The sequence below is a fragment of the Phacochoerus africanus genome, chromosome 2, assembly GCF_016906955.1.
Source record: "Phacochoerus africanus isolate WHEZ1 chromosome 2, ROS_Pafr_v1, whole genome shotgun sequence".
NCBI classification, from domain to species: domain Eukaryota; kingdom Metazoa; phylum Chordata; class Mammalia; order Artiodactyla; family Suidae; genus Phacochoerus; species Phacochoerus africanus.
The window spans coordinates 224,782,913-224,807,111 of record NC_062545.1 but is presented as its reverse complement, the minus strand read 5'-3'; the positions used below and the strand labels follow the sequence as shown (position 1 = coordinate 224,807,111).

The following is a 24,199-nucleotide window of genomic DNA, read 5'->3' as shown; positions in this document are numbered from 1 at the left end:
TCATGTTCTCCTAGTGCTTATCTTTAAGCACCTCTCCCCTCCCCTATGTGGAGGTGGAACACAAAATACCACAGCAATTTAGTAACTTTTTCCAAGCATTTGTCTCTTTAGCCCCTAATCTTTTTAAAGGCTGGGGATGGAGATTAGCTCAGGGTTGCAAAACTGGTTTTCACCCAGAAGCTTTCCAAGACCTGCTTAGATAGTCTAACACAAACTGAAACATGGAGCTGTTGGCATCTGCTGTACTTTGGCTTCAGGTGAATCTGGAAAGCAAGAACCCAATTCCACCATCCTATTACAATCACATTCATATAATGAAAATACTGTAAATGCTATTATCGGTTTTCACTCTTTCAGAAACAATTTATAGACAGAGACTGAATGGCATAATTTAAAAACAAAATGTTAATGTTAAATCATGGATCATATAAAGGTAATGAATGGTGTTGCTATCAAAAGGAGGTAAAAAGGGGGAAGAAGTAGAGCAAATGGCTAATTTTCTCATCTTATAAAAGAGAATCAAAAGATACTACCCCAAGTTGATGAATTAAGAAACAGAAGTTTATCAGGGCTCTCTTGTGGCTCAGTGGGTTAAGGATCCTGCATTGTCACAGCAGTAGCTCAGGTTCAGTCCCTTGCCTGAGAACTTTTGCATGCCACAGGCTCGGGCAAAAAGAAAATTAGGGCCAGAGGATAGGTAGGAGAGAATAATTGTTACCCATACCTCACTTTTAGCAAGATGGAGACAGCCATCAGGGGCACTAAAACCAGGGAGAAATTAAAATGGTTAATTTGGGGAAATGATGTCAAGTTTGGATGCTGGAGACAATGCACAGATGTCTAATTATTACTTTTTTTTAATCACTCAATGAACTTACTACATTTTTAGTTGTACAATGATCATCACAATCCAATTTTACAGGATTTCCATCCCACACTAATTATTACTTTTAATAAAAATAAGAAGGCTAAAAAACTTTTTTAAATAAAAAAGATTTTTTTTCCTCTTGAAAGGTACTTGGTAAATTATAAAATATCGCAATGTCAAAATTGCCACAGTGGTATGATTTAAATATATATATATATATATATATATATATATATATATGGTGTCTATGTCTGAATATGTATATATCTATATATATATCACATGTTTGATAATATACATATATAGTATTAAGTATATATATCATATATAAATATATTTTATAGAAATAAATATAAAGTAAATAGGAAATAGGCATTCCTATGGTGGCTCATTGGGTTAAGAACCTGACACAGTACCTGTGAGGATGCAGGTTTAATCACTGGCCTCGCTCAGTGGATCCAGGATCCAGCATTGCCGTAAGCTGTGGCATAGGTCACAGATATGGCTCAGATCCACTGTTGCTGTGGCTGTGGTGTTCGCCAGCAGCTGCAGCTCCCTAACTCGGGGACTTCCATATGCCGCAGGTGTGGCCGTAAAAAGAATAAATAAATAGCAAACGGTCTCAGAGAGGTGATTTCTTTATTATGCCCTAAAGTATACAATGAATTATGGGATACCAATCAGATCCTGGTCCGACTCAAATCTATACTCTTTCCAGAATTCCCTTGTGACCTGGCAGGTTAAGGATCTGTCATTGTCACTGCTGTGGTGCAGGGTCGAACCCTGGCCTGGGAATTTCTGCATGCTGAGGCTGCAGCCAAAAAAAAAAAAAAAATACACTCTTTCCCCTCCATCAATGTGCAGAATACCTGCTAATATACAATGTCCATTTATAAATTACTCTTTTCTGTTCATTAAAGAGCTCTACAAGAGTTCCTGTCGTGGCTCAGTGGTTAACAAATCCGACTAGGAACCATGAGGTTTCAGGTTCGATTCCTGGCCTTGCTCAGTGGGTTAAGGATCCGGCATTGCGTGAGCTGTGATGTAGGTCGAAGATGCGGCTCAGATCCCGCGTTGCTGTGGCTGTGTTGTAGGCCAGTGGCTATAGCTCCAATTAGACCCCTAGCCTGGGAACCTCCATGTGCCGAGGGAGCGGCCCTAGAAAAGGCAAAAAGACCAAAAAAAAAAAAAAAGAGCTTTACAAGACAACTCTTTGGTATCCTTATCGAGAAGTTGCAACTAGTAAGACTCAATTCCACCCCTAGTTCCTCCGCACAAGTCATGCACTCATCATAAACCAATCTAACTTGAGCACCCACTGGATTACTTATTCTTCAACTAAACTAACAGAAATGAGCAAATGTTTAAAACGAACCTCTTTATTTTTTAACTAGTTTTTTTCCTAACTTTTTTTTTTTTTTTTTTTTTTGCTTTTTAGGGCGGAACCAGCAGCATATGGAGGATACCAGGCTAGGGGTCTAATTGGAGCTACAGCTGCCAGCCTACACCACAGCCACCGCAACGCCAGATCCAAGTCATATCTGTGACCAACACCTCAGCTCATGACAACACCAGATCCTTAATCCACTGAGCAAGGCCAGGGATCGAACCCACAACCTCATGGTTCCTAGTCGGATTCGTTTCCACTGTGCCACACCAGAAACTCTTTTTTTAACTTCTTATAAAAGTAACATTAATAGAAGAAAAAACATGGTCCCACAGCAGTCAGTGTTCCCCATTACGTTATGAACAAAAGAAACCAACTCAGGCTGTGTAAGCAAAAAGGAATTTCTTGCAAGGCTATCAGGTAGTTCAGAGAATCCACAGAAACCAGGCTCAGAAACCCGGCTAGGAGCCAAGGGAAGCCTGGCACTGGGACCTCTACCAAGGTCACGTCACAGGAAAGCCGGGTCTCTGGTTGCCAGCCTTGGACACCGGTTGCCTCTCTTGTCTATTGAGTTCTAAGCTGCTCCAGCTATTCTGCATCAATGGCTCCAGGTTCAGAGTCCTGGGCAGGAGCTTTGGTGGATAGAGGTCACAGGCTCACACCCTGGCTGCTGGCACTGAGAAGTGTAAGCAGCTGGTCTCCCAAGCTTCCACAGCTGGAAGCAGGGCCCTGCCTCTGATCAAGACACACAAGGGCAGATAAAACCAAGCCCCCAAAAGACAGTTCAGATATGGAGATACCGGTAGCCGGAACCCAAACAAAACAGGGAAACCAAAACATCCTCCACTTCACACAACATGTCCTCTCTAGATATGAAGTGGAAAGTCAGTCTCCCTCCATCCCATCCCCACTGCACTCAACAGAGCTGCCTCCTCTAAATGGTTTCTTGTGTATCTATTCAGGAATTGTTCATGTAACTACAAACACACATTATGATTCCCGGGGTTCCTTCAAAACACACAGGTGGTTCTATACACATTATTCTGTAACTTTTTACATAACATCTATTTTAAGATGCTCCCCATTCAAAATGGTCTCCTCTCTTGCACCAAATCATTCACATGTACTTGTCTCATGGTTATACCCAGAAACTGAGCACTACAGTCTGTTGGGCCCAGACATCCTGGATGCAGGAATGGTCAGAAGGCCCTTTAGCAACCCTCACATACTAGAGTGTATTTGAAATGCACTCAGAGACACTTCAGCACAGACAGTGTGATACCGTGTACATATTGATTGGTCCAAACTACACCCTCAGGACAATTAAGAAATCATATTCCAGTACACTCAGCTAGCATTTATGAAAAAGGCTACACTCCATAAGCTGCTGCTTTCACCTTTATCTCCCAAAAACATCCAAGCAGCTTTGCTAAATTAGCAGAGTGACAATTATGAGCTTGTTTAATCAGCATAATGGATGATTAAAACGGGGCTCATGAAAGAGGAAGGCTCTCCTCGCCTCCTTCAGAGGGATCCCTGGGCTGCCAGGGGTGGGCATGGACATAGCAGTGGGCAGCTGGCTGGTGACAAGGCTCATTTGCCACCTTGGGCTGCAAGCCCTCCCTCCTGTGCCCTGAATCCCAGCACAGGGTCACTTGCAAAGAGAGGAGCCCCTCACTGTGGCCCCTTCCTCACCCAGAACCAAGGCAACAGCACTTCCCTCCCCCTGCCTTCACAGTCCCAAGATGTCAGAGCCCAGGACCCAGGGGTCTCCTGCCACCCATCCTCTGCATGGAGTGGCCTCGCTCTCAGGGTGTAGCCTAGAACTTGGGTCACCTTGGGCTCCCCGCTTTTCCTCCACACCCTACCATCATGCACCCTGCCCCTCTGACCACACAGGCCCCATCCCCTCAGCTGGACATCTGATTGACCTTGGCCTGGGCTTCCACAGCCCCAAGCACTCTCCTGCTGTGGTCAGAGGCTGCTATGAGAGGTCCCTCCTGGTCCCTCTCCGACCCTGACACCTTCTGGGGTTGGTGTGCCATCACAGCTCCACCAGTTTCTCCAGCACCTTCTGCTCCCATGAGCCCTCTGTCCAGGCTGACCCTTCCTGTGCTTCCCCCGCTAACTGACCCTGCCCTTGTATTCGTGTCCCTTAGAGCCCCACAAATAACCAGCTGACAGCTGAGGACCGGCCTCAGCTAGTCCCCAGCTCATCATACCCTCTGGCAAGGAGTTCCAACCCCACGGCCTGCCCACCTGCCTTCGAGGTACCTGGTCCTGCAGAAAGGCTTGCCCCGTGTCAGCCTAAGACCCAGGCTAGTGCTCAAGGTGTGCTGGCCGGGGGCCTGCTCTGTGGTGCCCTCAGGGCAGTGGGGGTGCCCATCACGTCTGGGCCTTAGTATCCTGTCAAATGGGGATCTGGACTTGGGTAAGAGAAAATGGGGAAGTATGTAAGACAAAACACAGCCTCACCTCCCCCATCTTCCAGCCAGAGAAGAGTGGCTTGATCTCCTTTGTTTATAAGTTACCCAGGAACAGGAGCAGGTGGGGGAAGGAGAGCCGGGAAGTGTCCCAGCCCCACCAGGCCAGAGGAGGGGTCCGTGGCCTGGGCTGAAGGAGGACTGGAGGGGCAAGTGTTTTAAACTCACATGAGGAGGAGCTGGAGGGCAAGGAACAGGAATCCTGACTCCTTAGCCACAAGGGTGTGGGGGGGTCCCACAGCAGGCATGGAGCTGGAGGAAGCTCCTAATTCATATTGAATTCAGTTCTCCCCACTCTGGGGGGCTGCTGGGCTGGGGCCTCAGGGACCTCTGACCCTGTACCTGGACAGGGATGGGGAGGGCCTCAGTGCAAGGATGCTATTGCATTTGGGTTTTTCACATTGCCTATTTATGAATATATGAATCTTTATATCAAATCTAATTTTTAAAACATGGAAATAGGAGTTCCCGTCGTGGCTCAGTGGTTAACGAACCCGCTAGTATCCATGAGGAGGCAGATTTGATCCCTGGCCTTGCTCAGTGGGTCAAGGATCCAGCATTCCTGTAGCTGTGGTGTAGGTTGCAGCTCCAGGTCATATTTGATCCCTGACCCAGGAACTTTCATATGCTGCGGGGTCAGCTGAAAAAGAAAAAAAAAATTTTGGGGGGGGGAGAAAATGCCTATCCAAAGTTAAAACACCATCCAGGTAATTAAAGAGTACTCTAGAAACTTATAATATGAAGGCTATAAGAACTCTTTAAAAGATTATTCTGATCCAACCCCCTCATTTTATAGATGTGGAAATCAAGAGATTTTCCCAAGATTAGTGGTCACGTGTCTGTGTTAAAATGCAGGTTTCTTGAACTCTCAAACCAGGGAGCTCATTCCAAATTATTGATGACTATGAAACACACTCGAAAGAACCAGCCTGCACAAGCGAGAGCTTCAGAGCTCCTTTTATAAATGTACAGATTCCTAAACTGTTCAGGTCTTCTGCCCCTTCCTGTTCTTCCCATCACCAGGAATGAAAGGAACCACAATCTATGTTGCAGCAGAGTCCCCCTATAAATGGACTGAGGATCTTGGGAGGTCAGTTCCTCAAGTTCCATGACCCTCTCTTCGAGGCACAATAAGATGGAAAGAACCTGGATCCCCAAATAGCTTCATGGAGCAGAGCCACCTTGCCACCTTGACTACTTGAACTAAATTATCTGCATAGCTTATAGATGTCATGTTTGAGTTTCTTTGAGTAATGAGGCTTTACCCTAAATATTATAAGCTGCTGGCCTACACCAGAGCTACAGCAGCGTCAGATCCAAGCTACGTCTGCAAACTACACCACAGCTCATGGCAATACCAGATCCTTAACCCACTGAGCGAGGCCAGAGATCAAACCTGCAAACTCATGGCTCCTAATCGGATTCGTTTCCGCTGCGTCATGATGAGAACTCCTAAATATTATAAGCTTGAAGAGAGAAGAGAAACTGGTGGATCATTTTCTAAAAATAGCCAATTCATTTACCTCTTCTATTCTTGGTCTAGGGTTCAAATCAGCAGGACTTGCAGTTGAGAATAAACCACCTATGTGACCGAAGAACATTACCAGGGAGAACCTTCAATCTTGGTGCTAAAGAATAAAGCTGCCCTTTTATCAGCTTGAAGGTCATTTTCATCCCCTCTGCTCCAAAGAGATCTGCGTATGCATGCTATCATATTTTATTTCACAAAAATTTTAAAAATCTATGAATTAAAGACAAATACGCTCTAAACAAAGACCTCTGGGACTCTGACAAACTTACTGTTTTTGAAGTATAGTTGATTTACAATGTTGTGTTAAGAAATTTATTTATTTGTATTTTAACTTTTTGTTTTTTGTGTTTATTTATTTATTTTTTTTATTGGAGGAGTTCCTGTGGTCGCTCAGCAAAAACGAATCTGACAAGTATCTATGTGAACACAGGTTCGATCCCTGGCCTCGCTCAGTGGGTTACGGATCTGGCATTGCCATAAGCTGTGGTGTAGGTCGGAGACGTGGCTCGGATCTGCCGTTGCTGTGGCTCTAATGTAGATCAGCAGCTACAGCTCCGATTGGACCCCCTAGCCAGGGAACCTCCATATGCTGCAAGCGCGGCCCTAAAAAGACAAAAAAGGTAAAAGAAAAAAAGAGAAAAAAGAAAAAAAAATTTTATTGGAATATAGGTGACTTACAAAGTTGTATTAATTTCAGATGTACAACAAAGTAAATCAGTTGTACATACACATATATCCATTTCTTTTCAGATTCTTTTCCCATATAGGTTATTACCCAGTATCGAGTAAATTTCCCAAATTTATCTACTTTGATGCACAGACTTCGAAAATTCTTCTCTTATGCCCTAGTCTTCAGTTATGTTCTGGAGACGAGGGTGCATGATGGTTGAGTTCTATGTAGGTGGGTTACTATTAAATAAAGGGGTTATCACCATAAAAATTATACATACAACCCCCTAGATTCAGAACACTGCATAAATTTAAAACAACTAATAACCCCACTTTAAACCAAGACCTTTTAAGAATTAACCAAAAAGATCCTCGAATTTTAGTTTTTACATTGTCATGCTATGAAAAAAAAATTATAAAAATAAATAAGTAAATAATATTAACAAAGCTAAAAAAAAAAAAAGACGTCACCAGGGAAGACCCTTCATTCTTGGTGCTAGAGAATAAAGCTGTCCTTTCATCAGCCTGAAGGTCATATTCATCCCCTCTGTTCCAAACTGACAAGAAAAATAAAAATAACAATAGCTCAAATTACCACTTCATAAACAACCAATGCCTGGCTGGGCTTTCTCAGTGGCAATTCTTACCAAACGTACCACCAAAGAAAAAAATCAAGACAATTCTGTTTTCTAACTGAGGTGCCTACATAAGACAATCTTTGAAGTCACTCCCAGTAATGAGTCTGTGATTTCTAAACACATATCAAACACGTTATTAGAACGAAAAAGGAATGATGTCTAAAATAAGAACATTCTTTTATTTAGTTAGTTATTTTTGCTTTTTAGGGCCGCACTTGTGGCATATGGAGGTTCCCAGGCTAGGGGTCGAATCGGAGCTGTTGCTGCTGGCCTACACCACAGCCACAGCAACATCAGATCTGAGCTGCATCTGCAACCTACACCCCAGCTCACGGCAACACCAGATCCTTAACCCAGTGAACAAGACCAGGGATCGAACCTGCATCCTCATGGATGCTAGTCAGATTCGTTAACTGCTGAGCCACAACGGGAACTCCAAGAACATTCTTTTAAAATAGAAAGTGTTTGCTCTTGAAGGAAAATACATACATATTCTTTATAGAAACTACACACACACACATGCACACACCCCCTACCTTAATCCCAGTCATAGCCAAAAACAGCATAAACATTCAAAAAACCATTCCCAACATTTTTGTTTTTGTTCTGAACCCCCAAGTATTGTATCAGTACAAGGAAGAGGGTCCCATGAATGAAAGCTTCCAACTCAGAGTTTCTACAAAAACTTGAGTTTGAAAGAACTAGGTCAAACTGACCCTTCTTTGTTCAAACGAGTATAAACCTGGCATGATCACTTCAACAAGCACAAAAAGGGGGCACGAATGTAAGTAGCTCTCAAGAGGGAGTGTCTGAGTGTTCTAAACTGGGGTGCACCCAAGAGCTCAGAAGGAGAACAGCTTGCTTCTTGAAAGCCCCTGAAAAGACCAACCAGCCCTCTCCCAAAACTCTAGCACCAAAATACTCCCTATCCACCCTCAAGTTCAAAGAGGGCAAATACAAAGTTCGAGAGAACAAAAATAAGTGAGAAAAACATAAGACAAACAAAAGTAAGAGAGAAACTTTGAGAACTCACCCAGGACCGAAATTTCTATTGCTTGCCAAATTAAAGCCAGGGTTTAAAAATAAGTGTGTCTTGAGCACAATGGTCCTGGGGAGAGACCCCTGTTCTCGCAGAAGTGACAGACCATCTCCTGAGGGAGATAGGCGAGGAGCACCCAGGAAAGCACCCAGACTGCTTATAGACCAAGAAGCCAGTATTCGGTGCTGGGACCCTGTGAACGGCACAGACGGGGGGCCCTGCAGTTGGGGGGGGACAGGGAAGATCTCTCAGGAAATGAGTGCTGAGTTGAGACCCAGAAGAGATGGAGGCAGCCAAGCAAATGGCGAGGGGATGAAAGTCTTAGGTTTGAGAAGGACGGCCTGGCTGTGTCAGAGTCAGAAGATGCCCCTGTGGGTAGAGTGGGATGAGAAGGGGATGGGGCTGCAACTCTGACCAGCCCAGCCCAGGGCTGCAAAAACAAGCAGGGTGCTTCTGGCCTCTCTAATGGAACACAGCCTCTCACTCAAATCATCCGACAGCAGAGGGCATGTTCCCTCTGGACAAGGGGAATGAGAAAGGGGATGGGTACAGAACAAAAAAAGGCAGTGTTTCCATTGAGGATGGAGGAGGAGTAGAGTCACCCCTTGGTGTCACTAGATTATCCTTTCTATTTGGAAAAGAAAACTAGACTCAGGAGTTCCTGCTGTGGCTCAGTGGGTTAAGAACTTGACATAGCGTCTGTGAGGATGCACGTTCCATTCCTGGCCTCATTCAGTGGGTTAAGGACCCAGCATTGCAGCATTGCGGTAAGCTGCAGCACAGGTCACAGATGCAGCTAAGATCCGGCGTGGCTGTGGCAGAGGCTGGCAGCTGCAGCTTTGATATGACCCCTAGCCTGGGAACTTCCATATGCCACAGGTGCAGCTGTTAAGAAAAACGAGAGGAAGGAAGAAGAAGCTAGACTCAGAAAAGCTAAATAGCTTTGCACAGAGTGACACAGCTTTTCCTCAGAGGAGGCAGGCCTCAAAGTAGGAATGTCTGACTGGTGCGTCAGTGGCTTTAATTTCGCTTTTTAACACAGCAAAAGCACTTGGCACAGGTTATAATGATACCCTACTAAGATTCACGTGGACTGTTTTGTCCTTAATGATACTAAGGCTCAAGTGACCTACTGATAAACTCAGAAAGTTTTCCCTTGCACAGTTCCTGCCACTTAATTTATCTTCTTTATAAATTGATGCTAATTAACATTTCAAAACAATTACTACATGGCCTTCTAAATACATAATGCATAACAGTCAAAATATAGAAGCTCAAATGTCCAACAGGCTTATAACTGATGGTAACACAGAAATATGACAAAATCCTGCTTAGTAATTCCAGGTGACAGGCACATGGACTCTTTGCACAGGGAAACATAATAGCTACGGAAATGCACTTAATCTAATATTAAACAGAAAAAGCAGAGCACAACATGGTGTATACAAACTGGTTACAACATTTTAATATGCAAAATACATTTTTATTAAGGCCATTTTCATTTAACGCTGCTAAGCTCACATAATCTGTTTACAAGGCAAAAGAAAACAAATGTTAAAGAAAGACATGTCCAAAAGAAAACAATGTTTTCTTCCAAAAGAAAACAATGTTAAAGAAAGAAATGTCTTAAAAGGTGGACTTTCTTAATATCTATCTAGAACAAGCACTCATGTTCTCTTTACCGTTTGGAATTTTAAAAGTAGAAACAGCATTAGAGAGTTCTCCAATTTTAAGTTAAATACGTATTACAAGAGAACTCTTATTTGTACACTTTTTGATGATAGCCATTCTGATGGGTGTGAGGTGCTATCTTATTGTTGTCTGGATTTTTATTTCTCTAATACTCAGTGATGTTGAATGATGTTGAACATCTTTTCGCTAAAATTGTTTTATTTTGTAAAATAGCTTTAACTTCTCTTAACTATCTATTTGTTGAAAACTAGTAGTATTTTCTTAAAGTAGTTTTATTCTCAATAGTTAAAAATATCTTTCAAGATAAAATAATTTAAAATCACTATTAATAACTTTGCAAAAGAAATCATGTTTATACATCACCATTTATCTTACATTCTGCTTTAGTATAATGTCATCTTTTACTGAAAAAAAATCACAGAATAAGAAAGCTGACTTCACGAATAGATTTCAAAGTATCCTCAGAACCCCAAAGTCAGAATACAATTAAAAATAGACTAATTTTAGGAGTTCCCGTCGTGGCGCAGTGGTTATCGAACCCGACGAGGAACTGTGAGGTTGCGGGTTCGATCCCTGGCCTTGCTCAGTGGGTTAAGGATCTGGCGTGGGTGCCCGCGTTGCTGTGGCTCTGTTGTAGGCTGGCAGCTACAGCTCCAATTCGACCCCTAGCCTGGGAACCTCCATATGCCGCAGAAGCGGCCTTAGAAAAGGCAAAAAGACCAAAAAAAAAAATAGACTAATTTTAGATAGTGGCAGCTTAAAACTGGATTTGATAACATATGTTGTCTAAATCCATACTACCTCATCACGTTTATCTTCATCCATTCTGAGAAAAGACAGCTTAAAATTATTGTTTAAAAGTTTTCTGAAATTCTAAAAATGTAATAAACATATTGGTAAAGAGAATATGTACTTTGTTACAAAAATGTTATCAATATACTCTTGCACAGAAAAAGATTTTTAATTTTTAATAAAAATTCCAATATTCAATAATAATTTTAAAACGTGAGGTTTGTGTTAATGAGCATTTCAATATCGACCCAATAGAAAAGAACAGTGCAAAAATGACACTTATGACCAAATAACAGTATAAACATTGAACACTATCAAAAACTTTTCTGCAGACAAAGCCCAGGCGCTCATAGTACATGCCATAAAATTCATCCAAAGCCTCATTTGCCTTCCTCTGCTATATATTAAAACGCTTCATCAATAATTTAATCCTTCCAGAAATATTACAAGTTTCACCAAATACATTAATTAGTAGACTTATAAAATGTTGCCTGCATTGTCTTGTGGACCTGAAAACACTTCGCTTTAATTTTTAAGACCATCAACACAGTATTAAACACCATTTTTCTGATTGTAGTCTAAAATATGCTTCTTATATCCATCATCTAGTAAATAGTGGCCTGTATAAGACAAACTGTTACATATATATGGAATGACTTTAGAAAATTATTTACCCCTACTTCAAAATGGATGGGAGAAAGTAAGAGGAGATGCTACCTAGAAAAAAATTGTAAGCACACTTCATATCAGATTTCCTAGATCCCCTACTTCATCCCTGAAAGCTGACCACTCCATTGGCAACTGTCTATTTTTTATAGCATTCCCTGAATAAAGGACATAGCAAATAAAAACAAAGGATGAACATTAGCCAATGACTTGTACACTTTAAAATGCTTAATTTTAAGGGTGACAGTTTTTAAAATCAGTACATACCAGGAGTATCATAGGCCGTTTCCAAGTTGTTAATCCTATGATTCCAGAGAGTATCACCTACAAAGATAAACAATATCAGAAATCTAGAAAAGGGACCAATTTCAACAAACTCATCTCCAATACTGAAATTCCAAAATCTTCTAATTCAAACATTTAATATTCCTGCTGATTACATGAGCCCTGGTAGACCACTTTGGACCAAGCTTCCAAAACATTTTTTATTGACCATGTCTGTTTTTTCTTAAGCTCAGATAAGAACACACAAACTAGAAATTAGCCTATCCTCTGGTTAGTGAAGGAATCAGTATTTCCCATCCAGGCTCCCTGCCCCCGGTAGCACCTCATCTGTCACCATAGGCAGCAGTGTAAGAAGCATGCCTAGCTGCAACCGTCCCTTTATTAGGTGGGTACTCGGCCTTCATGGGACAAGGGAACTCCTCAAAATAGTAAATAAGGCCTTTTAGGATCTTCACCTGCCTACTTCTCAAGCCTGATTTCCATGCACCCTCCGCCTTCCAACCACACACCCTCTTGCCAGGCATAATTGTCCTTCCTCAGACTGGCCAGGCTCTAGACATTCCAGGGCTTTAGCTTCTCTTTGCCACAGAGCCCTCTCCTCCCAATTCCCCTCCTACTTGCCTGAGAACTCCTATGCATCCTGCAAGGCCCCAATTCACACTCACCTCTTCTGAGAAGCCTTATTATTCCAAACACCCCACACCCCTGGAAGCTCTTTACATAATTCCCACCCCCCCCCAACACACACACACACACACACACACACACACACACACACACACACAAACTCTCTTGTTTCTCTGTCCTGCCCACTTACTCTAAATTCCTCTCTTCTTTCTCTGAATTCCCAGCTCCTAGCACAGTGCCTGCCATGTGATTGGTAACAAATGTTCCTGAACATTTGTTTCACAAAGTGGGGAGGTGGGGAACAACAAGAAGAAACATCTTATGTTGCAAAATGACACTTTAATAAACAAATACCTAAAATCCTCAGTAAAGAGGAATCTGCGTTTTGCCAAAACTTAATCTGGAAACCAACATCAGCCCTTTGAATGACACAGTTCACTAAGCAGTTAAGAAAGGATAAGAAAGTAATTTCAGCCCAGGGACGTCCTGATGCCATGTGAGCACATCTACCTTTGTGTATACAATAAAGTGCATTTGCTGAATGCAGTCATGAGGATGTTCTTTCAAGTGCACTTTTTACCAAAATCACTCAAATGCACCATTTCACAATAACTATTTATTAACTGCAAACCAGTCAAGATTTTACAGTGCTACTTGAAATCCAAAGCTCAGAGGCCTACTTAAAATATTCTCCATTCTCCATTTATGAACTGAAGGCAATCATTTCACAACAAACCAGCAAAGGACAAGTCTACCCACTCATATCAAGGATGAAAAACCATGTATGGACAGCTAGGTGACAGTTTTCTTTGTATTCCATCTATGTTTAAACATACTAACAGCTTCCTGCTCACTGGACACAATATTTTTCCATCACCTTAAATTCAATAGGATATTTCCTTCCTCTAAAAGATTTCCTACTGGAAACTCATACAGGGCTCGTCTAGAAGGCAAGGGCTGCGAATGCTTTACCAACTAGAACATGGAATCCATGAGACCTTGGGGTTCAGGTTCCTGACTTGGCTTCTAAGTAACCATGTGATCTTAGCCAAGTCATTTCACCTCTCGAGTCCTCCTGATCATTTCCTTGAAATTGTGATAACTGAAGGAAACCATCTCTGGGTCTCTTCCATTTCAAAAGGTTTATTCCACTGTCATGGGTAGCAATTCCTCAGAAACCCTGTGAGCGCGTGCTGGCTCCACCTTGTAGACTAAGTGTAGGCCTGCATGATTGCACGTGTGCGGGCAAGTGTGTGTGTGCATGTGAATCTTTGCATGCATACGTGTGTGTGTCCACACACTTGTGTACTTCCTGTCCCCCGCCCTGCTGCTTTCCGGACTTTGCTGAGGAGAAGCAACTATTTTTGTGAAAACATAACTGAAAATTGGACTGCCCTTGAGGAAAACAAAAACTGCCTGCTTCACTAAACTATTAATGATGATTTGGATTATCAGTGTTTGATAATTATGCCACTGGTCTCCATTAATATAGAAGCCTGTAGTTCAGCTTTTGGGAATACTTTTTTCATTAAAACAATATTATTATTAAAATGAGATGTCCAGCCCAGCCCATAAAATCTACAAAAATAGTGATATGTCCAAGCTAAGCTCCCCATATCCCCCATCAGCCACAGCATCCCACCTCTTACACGTTAACTATTTCATATGCTTACATATTTTACACACGTACATATTTTTCTTTATATTCTTATCACTAGACACACATTCATATATGTATATATACACACATGCACGGAGCGCGATTTTTACCAAAAAAACAGATCATAAAACATACTTTTCCTCCTTTTCCTTTTCTCTCTCAACAAATACTTCATGGAAATCACTTCATGTTTACTGCGCTAGCTCTCATTCATTTCCATTTAGCGGCTACATAATATTCCTTTGTATGACCAGTACCTAATGTATTCAATCATTTCCATATTCATGAGTATTCACTCTATTTCCAGTGTTCTGCCCTCACAAACAATGCTATTGTAAACATCATGGACATATATCCTTAAAGACAAGCACTTTTTATTTCTATTAGATAAAGTCCCAGGAATAGGGTTGTTAAATGTATATGTATAAATAAATACATAAATATGTTTTAATAAATCATGACATACAATTGTCATTTCAATGAAGGGTATCTGGGATAAAAGAACTAAGCTATCTTTTTTAAGGAGGGACTTTTGCATACATGGGCAAGCTAATTTAAAACATAATTTTAAAAATACATACAAAATGTATTTGACAAATGAGAAATGTCAATAATCTCAAAATACATATGACAAAGAAATTTAAGATCTCAGTAGGAAGAAATATAAAGCTTATTGAGCAATAACAAATAAAATAAGACATGTATCATACCCGTGGATTGGAAGACAAAACACTTAAAGATACTACTTCCACTTGAATTATTTTGTACACTCAGCATAAATCCACATTAAACTCCAACAAGATTTTTGCAAACTACCCTGTTTTATAGGATGCTTCAAGAAATGACCTTACAGGTGTAGGTGGGAGTTTTGGTTACATACATCTCGGTCCTGAACCCTGAAACAAAGGCATACACCAACTTCTACCCAATTTCTCCCACTCTTCAAGCTTAATTAAGCTCTAACATGCTTGGGGCACCTGTGAGTGGTGACAAGGAAACAGAGGAAGCAGGACCAGAGAGGCAGAAGCCTCTGGAATGTTGAATAAAAATCACATCAGATGGGGGTGAATACCTCAAGAGTTCAAGACTTAGGGAATGTAGGCACACTTCGGGGGGTGGAATTTATGAATGGGGAGAAGGATGGGGAAGGGAAAAAGTAAGGAGGCTAAGTATTTAATGCCTCTACCTCCCTCTGTGGCAGCAGCAGCTGGAGTTCCATCACAAGGGACTCAAGAAGGTCCCTTAACACTGGCCTTTCATTACACCATAATGCTATTACTTGTTCAGTTTTGTTTTATACTCACTTGCAATCTCATGAGGGCTTGGATCTGTGAATATTCACTCAAGTACCACTAAAGGCTCCTAGAGGCACTCGGTTACGGCAAGAGTCAACAAACGAATGAATGAATAATGAATAAATAAACAAATGAATGAAGGTTAAAAACAGGAGATGAACTTGCTCAAAGATGACTATGTAAGCCTAAAAACATTCTTCACTCCTGTTCTTCTTAAGAGTACATCAACAGCGAAAAGCAACTCCATCAGCATTCTTTCCACCCAACACAAGATGCAACTTGCTCTGAATGAACATGCAAGCATCTATTTTCTAACACCAAATTATCTCTATACTATTAAAATGAGATTTGTCACAATTTTGGTTTCACTCACTTGTAACCCATTCCTTGTCACTTACAGGAAAAAGCAGAGGCTTTTTTCCTCCCGATAGTGCAAAGAAGGTTCTAAGACACTCCAAGCAAGAATCATTGTTACACATCATGCATGGTGAATGTGCCTTAACTTTCCAGCTTAAAAATCAAATCAGGGGAGCTTCCGTCGTGGCTCAGTGGAAACAAATCTGACTAGTATCCATGAGGATGCAGGTTTGATCCCTGGCCTTGCTCAGTAGGTCTGGGACCCAGCATTGCCACGAGCTGTGGTAAAGGTCGCAAACATGGCTTGGATCTGGTGTTGCTGTGGCTGTGGCGTAGGCCAGCAGCTGCAGCTCTGATTCAACCCCGAGCCTGGGAGCCTCCATATGCCTTGGGTGTGGCCCCCAAAAAATAAAATAAAATCAGGGAGTTCCTGCTTGTGGCACAGCAGGATCAGCTTTGTCTCTGCAGTGGCTTGGGCTGCTGGAGGGGCGAAGGTTCGATCCTCAGCCTGGTGCAGGAGGTAAGATTAGGCATTGCCACAGCTGCAGCATGGGCTGCAGCTGCAGCTCAAATTCAGTTCCTATCCTGGGAACTTCCACACACTGCAGGGCAGCCAAAAAAAAAAAAAAAAAATCAAATCATTAAAGTTAAAAGCATACAATTCTACTGCCTAATTTTTCTGTATTAATCCATTAAAAGCCTTAGGGCAAAAACATTCTGAATTTTTTGTCAAAAGTTGCTATATCTAAATAGAGAGATAAAAAGTGCCATGTTATAGAGGTCTCACATTTACCTTGCAAATGAGCACACAATATTCAAATTTCTTAATAACCTATCTTTCCCATAGCTTTTATGTGGGAAATTTTTGGAAAATGTATTGTGCATGTATCAGTTTATCTGTCCAGGGTAACTCAACAAAAGAACTGACAAAATGGACAACTGGATATTTCTAATGTATTTCTGTTGGTTAGCACAATGCCCCACAAAAAAAAAAAAAAAACAACTAGGCTGTTAATTATTTTAATTACTTTAATTAAATATAACCTTGATGTTTAAAAAACATTGACAGAAATTCTAGTATGTGCCAAACCTGTGCTAGGGCTCAGCAACGAAGCATTTTCATAAATGTTCTCTAATTACACCCACAAAATCAATTCTGAGGCCAAAATCATCCTACCCATTTTACAGATGAGTAACTGAGGCTGAGATGCTCAATGACTTGCTCAAGAACTTATCATGTGACTCTGCTCTTGCGTGAAATTTAAGATCAAAGGAAATTAAATTCATCACAAAATTATATTTAAAATACTTCAAATTAAAGTAGTATTTGATGATTATGATGGAAAAAATGTCTTGAATGTCGTTTAACTGGTTGAAACTTTAGAATTTTTGTGTTAGTTTTCCCTTTGAACGATTCATTCTTTTTTTACATTTTTGTCATTGTAATTTTCTTCTAAGGTTTGCCTTAAGTTCACAATGTCTGTCTCTTAATAAGGAACTGGAACCTTGCCAAAGAATCATAGCCTCAAGGGAGGGGTTACCATGAGTTCAGGCCATTGACTTCAATAGAGAGACATGAATGTATGCAGACAAGAAAGGCTATTAGGGCCCCCAGAGAAGAACAAAAAACAACAATAACATTCTCTACCATTTGCCTGAAATGTCTCCCAAGGATAATATACATCCTCAGAATCAGGAATTTTGTTTTTTTGAGGGAGACACAAAGCAACCCAACTCTCTCTACTCTTTCAGTTTATCTGAAGCAATGAGGTAGGCTGGCCCCCTGCAATCCCAGGAGAATCTAACTAATATTAACTAACTGTGCCTCCAAACAAGGAGCCAGGACAGTATGGCCTGAACAGGGACACAAAGATCCTCCCTCTGCCACTCACTTGGGGCAAACTTGTTTTTAAAGTGGTTAATCTCTTAGCCTCATGAACACTGGGAATAATAATGGATTGAATCATTAACCAAGGACATCAGCAAGAAAATAAATAAATAATCATAGAGCGATCAAAAACAAGCACAGTGGAGTTCCCTCATAGCCTAGCAGTTAAGGACTGCTGAATCTTGGGTTCTATCCTGGAAAACTCCTTTTAGAAATATGTTGTCAAGTATTTAATGCTGAAATTATAATACCTGGGATTTGCCTTAAAATAATCCAGTGGGTGTTACTAAGGAGGAGTGGGTGTGGCCACATTAAGTGCTGATAACTACAGAAGCTGAGCGAAGAGTCAATGGGGGTTCATTATACCATTCTTTATTTGTTGAGATTTAAAATTTTCACAATAAAATATTAAAAAGCAGAGTTCCCATTGTGGCGCAGTGGAAACGAATCCAACTAGGAACCATGAGGTTACAGGTTTGATCCCCGGCTTGCTCAGTGGGTTGAGGATTCGGCGTTGCCGTGAGCTGTGGTGTAGGTGGAAGATGCAGCTCGGATCTGGCATTGCTGTGGCTGTGGCGTAGGCCGGCAGCTGTAGCTCCTATTAAACCCCTAGCCTGGGAACCTCCATATGCCTCGGGTATGGCCCTAAAAAGCAAAAAAATAAATAAGTGAATAAAAAATAAAATTAAATTAAAAAGTATAAGCAGGTTCTTAAGACTTTCTGGTCACGTCTATGCTGTCTCTCGGGGTCGTTTATATTTTCTTTTTAAAAATGTCCATGTACTGGAGTTCCCGTCATGGCACAGCAGAAATGAATATGACTAGGAACCATGAGGTTGCGGGTTCGATCCCTGGCCTCACTCAGTGGATTAATGATCCAGGATTTCGGTGAGGTGTGGTGTAGGGTGACAACTGTAACTCCAATTAGACCCCAAGCCTGGGAACCTCCATATGCCTTGGGTACAACACTAAAAAGGCAAAAATAAATAAATAAATAAATTTTTAAAAAGCAAAAAAATAAAAAATAAAAATACACGTGTACTGAAATATTTACAGATGAAATGATGTGATGTCTGAGATTTGCTTCAAAATAGTGTGGGAAGTTAATCTGAGAAATGGACTAGGGAGCATGCTGAAGCTAATTTCTAGCCTTCTTGGAACACCCATCCTTCTAGAGTTATCAGAACACAAAGAGCCAGCAGCAGAGCCAAGAAGATGTACAGATAAAACAATTGTTGGGTGAAGGGTAAATGAGGGTTCATTGTACAGTGCTGGAATACATATTTAAATTTCCATAAAGCAGAGTTTAAAAAAAAAAAAACTCCTCTTTCACACACACAAATTCAAAAAGTATGCTACTGCTGAGATTTTCCTGCAACACCAGGAGACTCAGTTGTTAGTTGTTCTGAACATGTAGCATCTGTTGGTTCTATTGTCCCTTTGCAAATTTTGAGGTCAACCTCAGAAAGAGGCCACCAAAAATAAGAATAATAAACAGCTGCAAGTGTGCATACAGACTTGGGCACAATGTGGAAAATGGATCCTATAGAAGAGATGTAGTTATGTATTTACACATCAGTGATTCTGTCCCTGCTCTGGTTTGCTGGGTCCTGAAGACAAGGATGTGCCCCCCACCCCACCCCCCTCAGTAGGTCCAGACTAGTAGCCTTTATCTTCCAGCTGATCTTTTTCTTTCAAATAGTTCATCAAGTCTAACTACGGCTTGACTGAAATCTAAAGTGCATTTACCTCTGAAATAATTCACAATAGTACAGTGATTTAAGGTTTTAATTTTAGGAGGGAAAAATAGTTTTCAATAATCCTAAACTAGCTATCTTTGAGAAGACAAGAGATTATGATTTTACAAAGAGCAAATCCCTAAAAATGTATGCAAGAGTCATTTCTGGCCCAAGGCATTTAGAGAAATAAAATGCACCCACTATTTGGCTGAATTTAGGCTGACAAGAGGACTAAGGAGCAAAACAGATCTAATCCCTACCCTACTGGGAATACTCCTCTTCCTGAAGTTCGAAAGGACTCCCAGAAGCCAGCAGAAGAGCCCAAGGGCAGGGTCAGGCAGGTGGGATTCCTTTTAAATGATGCAGATTGTGAACTTCACCCACCATAGCACAGGCTGTCCCACATAAGATCATTCAGCATCAAAGTATTTCAAAATGAGAGTAAATTGGCATCAGTTTAAATATAAGATGTCAGGCCAGGCTCTAGGTACTTAATGTTCTAACAGTCTTAAACAATTAGTTTGATTTCAAAAAGTTCTCACTACAAATTTGGTCTTGAATCTGGGTTTGTGTGGATCTGCAAAAATGACAGTTTTTAGGCATTCGGAACATATATTCATTACAGATCTTAGTAAAAACTAAAGGCATTGCTACACCTTTAGATTTAGTTTAGAGAAAAGCTGTTTAATTTAAATCTCATCTTCCATAATCATTCCACCAAGACATGTTTCCAAGTTTCTAGCAAACCTCAAGACACTGGATGCCTCAGAAGCTATGAAATCTGTTGGGAAATAGGGATGAGCAACCACTAGAGTCTACAAACGCCTCAGGGCAAAAGCCTTTTGCCCCAGATCAGCCTTTCCTGTTGGAGGAGGCAGGTCGCAGATTGGGGCAGACATCTCCAGCTAGCTGGGGCTTTGGCGAGATCAGCCATAATGATGGGTTCAGGTTCTGAAGAATTAAATTCTGTCCAGCAGTCTGCCTGGCTCCAGGAACCATGGGGCCCTGCTTTAACGACCAAGTAAGTACATGGGCGCGTTTACACACCCCGTTATTACCTCCTGAACTCTCCCCAAATACAGTGGAGCTGTATAGACCAGATATTTCACATTTACACCTGCCTTAGTGTGGAATAAAACAAGTGACGTGCCCCAGCCTCTCACTTCATCCATCCCACAAATACACCTACTATGTGCCAGGCATTGCTGATATATAAGTGAACAAAACAAATTCAGATCTTTGCCCTCCCTGTGCGGACCTTGTCAGTGAAGTAAATACTCAAGAGCCGAAAGAAGTTTAATCATTTTCTTCCCATTTTTCTACCCCCCAACCCCCAACCCTCCAACCGCCCAAAGGGCTGGAAATCAGGTTTATTTTATTAGCTTGACAGGAACCAAAAAACCCTTTAGCCTTTAGGAACAGACTGTCCAGGTGCAATCAATTCACCCCTTAACGCCCTTTTTTCCAGCCATTAAGCCTCCAAAAACTTCAACTGCCCTGAGGGGTTGTACCTCCCAAGTGCAGCCCTGGGGCAGACAATTACGAGACAATGGAGGGGACCGGCCTGAGCCCCCTGCTCCCCGGGCGGGCCCTGCCAAGGCTAGCGGGACGCGCGCAGCACTCACCGAGGAGCCGGCCCAGAACGGGCACGAGTTCTTCACCTGCGGGGAGCTGCTCAGCGACAGCGCCCCGAAGCTGAGTGCCACCATGCAGCAGCCCAGGATCAGCTGCAGCAGCCCGAGCGACAAGAGCGGGCGAGCCGGCAGCAGTGCCGAGCCCCGAGCCGCCGCAGCAGCGGCCGCAGCCCGGCGGGAGGAGAGCGCGGGCGGCGCGGCCAGCACGCCGGCGGCGTTGGCCGCGCAGCGAGGCCGCCCCGGGGGCTGCAGCGCAGCCCGGGGCCAGCGCGGCCGTAGCGGGGGCAGCGGCGCCTCCTGGGAGGCGGTGGCCGCGGCGCCCGGGCCCCCGGCCTGTGGCCCTCCCGCGAGCCCGGCCACCGGGCAGCAGGAGCCCGGGAGCACCACGGGCAGAGACATGGACAGGCGGAGAAGGGAGCGGCCGGTGGCGGCAGGGAGGGGACGCGGAGCAGAGCCTCGGGCGCCGCGCACTGGGCACGCGGGCGGGCTCCGTGGCGGAGGGGGAGGGAAGGAAATGCACACGGCCCAACCACTTGCTGCTGCCGCCGCTGCTTTCGCCGCCGCCGGCCGGCTCTCGCCAGCCGCACCCACCTGCCAGCCGGCAGGTCCGCCTCCCGCCGTCCGGGCGCGCCTCACTCCCACCCGCGCACACCCACGCGCGCCCTGCGCTCCTACTGCACTGCTCTGCGTTGCCCTTGCACCTTTTGGGGCCCAGCCCCCGGAGCCCCGGAAAATGCGCCCTGCCCCAAATTTAAAAATAGGTCCCTCGGGGTAGGAGGTACAGGTAGCCGACGATCTAAGAATGACTCCACCCGCCAAGCCGGGGGGAGACCTGAGCGCCGCAGAAGCACCCTGGACCCTCGCCCCGTTCCGTTCTAGTCCAGAGAGCGATTCTGGCAACCTTTAATGTGCAGGGAGTTCCGCTTTAAACTTTTTCTCCGCGGGGAAGGGAGGATGGCAGAAAGAAATGCTGTAGGTGTAAAGCCTAAGCCGCAGGGTTTCGGGGAAGGACGAGCCAAAGCGAAGTCGCGGTTTGCGTGAGGCTTCCAAGCGCTGACGGTGCGCTGCAGTCCAGCCTCCAGGAATTTGCGAGGGTGTCGGTGCAGGGGTAGGGGGGTCCTTTCCCGGCGGGAGCCAGCAGAAGCACAAGGTTACCTTGGAAGTATCCAGCATCCAGGAGGAAAGAACTAGGAGCGGCCCGGAGCGTGTGGCAAGGGTTACACTCTGCAGCCGCCTCACCTTGACTCATGAACTGTATTGGGCACCACCTGATAGAACATAGAATCCCAAACTTGCGAAGAAATATCCTAATAAAATCCTAATCTGTTGGTAATTTATAAGATATTTAGAGCTTAAAAGATTGATTAGCCTTTGTAAAATTTTTCCGAGTAGTCTACTCTTCCCTTGGAGGAATTCTTATGTGTTAAAACTGTTAATGGGAGATCTTGTAGTGGCTCAGGGGAAATGAATCTGACTAGTATCCATGAATGTACGTTTGATCCCTGGCCTCACTCAGTGGGTTAAAGATCCTAACGTTGCTGTGAGTTGTGGTATAAGGTCGCAGACGCGGTTCAGATCCGCGTTGCTTGTGACTGTGGTGTAGGTCAGCAGCTAAAGTTCCCATTGGACCCCTAGCCTGGGAACCTCCTTATGCTGCCCGTGCGGCCCTAAAAAAGATACATACAAAAAAGTGTTCTTATACATGAAATGATTACAATAGACTTTTTCCGGATTAAGAACCAGAGCAGTATCGGTTTGCAGTAACTTAGTCTTGGTTTTAGGCTTCTTATTTTATCTGTAAGGTGAGGTTATTTTATATCCTCCTTCCCAATAAACCAAAGGAAATGTGTATCTGGTTTTTATCCTCTGCTTGCAAAGGCTATATTTATTTTGGTCATTACTTACTTCAACCAACGATATGATGCATTGCCAGTGTGCATGTGTGTTTACATGTACACTTTGTGAATTATTAAAGCACCTGTGATTAATAGTCCCGAGGACTTCTTTTATAAACTCCTCTTGGAAATACATTTTTTTCCGAGGAGGGGGGGGAAGAGCTGTATTTTAAAATAAATATTTAAAGTATGCTGTTTCATGCACTTTAAAACATCTTACAGTATGTGTTCTTAAATTGCAGGTGCTGTTAAATTGAAAGCTTCTTGTGTGCTAGTTTATACATTTCATTTTATGCCCAAGCTTAAAGGTATTTAATTTTTAAGATTCTACTACACCGTGTAACATAAAAAAGTCTGACGTTTGAGAAAATTTGTCAGCCCAACGAATCTCTGGTCAGTGTCTGACACCTGAACCGTACTATCAAAAATACGTTTTCTTGGGAGTTCCTGTCGTGGCGCAGCAGAAACGAATCCAACTAGAAACCATGAGGTTGTGGGCTCGATCCCTGGCCTCGCTCAGTGGGTTAAGGATCTGGTGCTGCCATGAGCTGTGATGTAGACTGGCAGCTACAACTCCGATTAGACCCCTAGCCTGGGAACCTCCATATACCACAGGTGCAGCCCTGAAAAGACAAAAAAGACTATATATATATATATATATATATATATGTATATATACACACACAAATATGTATATATATGTTTTCTTTGGTACAGACTTAGGGTTGCTATAGGCAAGGGGGGAGGGAGTGGCATGGACTGGTAGTTTGGACTAGCAGATGCCAACTATTACATTTAGAAAGGATAAACAAGGTCCTACCTTATAGCACAGGGATCTATATCCAATCTATTGGGATGGATAGATCGTAATGCAAGATAATTTAAGAAAAGGAATATACATACATATGTGTGTGTGTGTGTGTGTGTGTGTCTGGGTCACTTTGTGGACTGTGGACTTCAGTTTTTAGAAAAAGTTTTCTTGGGTCTGGGGAGGTTGGTGCTAGAAGTCAGACATCCACCTTTCCTTGGGGTGGTTAGTGGTTGGAAAGTGAGA

General features: G+C 42.9%; 1 protein-coding gene across 1 annotated transcript in view; it reads right to left on the bottom strand.

The window, feature by feature from the left end:
- Positions 1-21,710, bottom strand: part of ENTREP1 (endosomal transmembrane epsin interactor 1) — a 66,157-nt gene extending 44,447 nt beyond the window's left edge. Inside the window, exons 1-2 of the mRNA XM_047767747.1 lie at positions 21,242-21,710; positions 12,033-12,089 (exon numbers count right to left, since the gene is read on the bottom strand). Coding sequence (XP_047623703.1) covers positions 12,033-12,089; positions 21,242-21,649 — 465 coding nt within the window. The 5' untranslated portion in view covers positions 21,650-21,710. The remainder of the gene's footprint in view (positions 1-12,032; positions 12,090-21,241) is intronic.
- Positions 21,711-24,199: the final 2,489 nt, after the last annotated feature.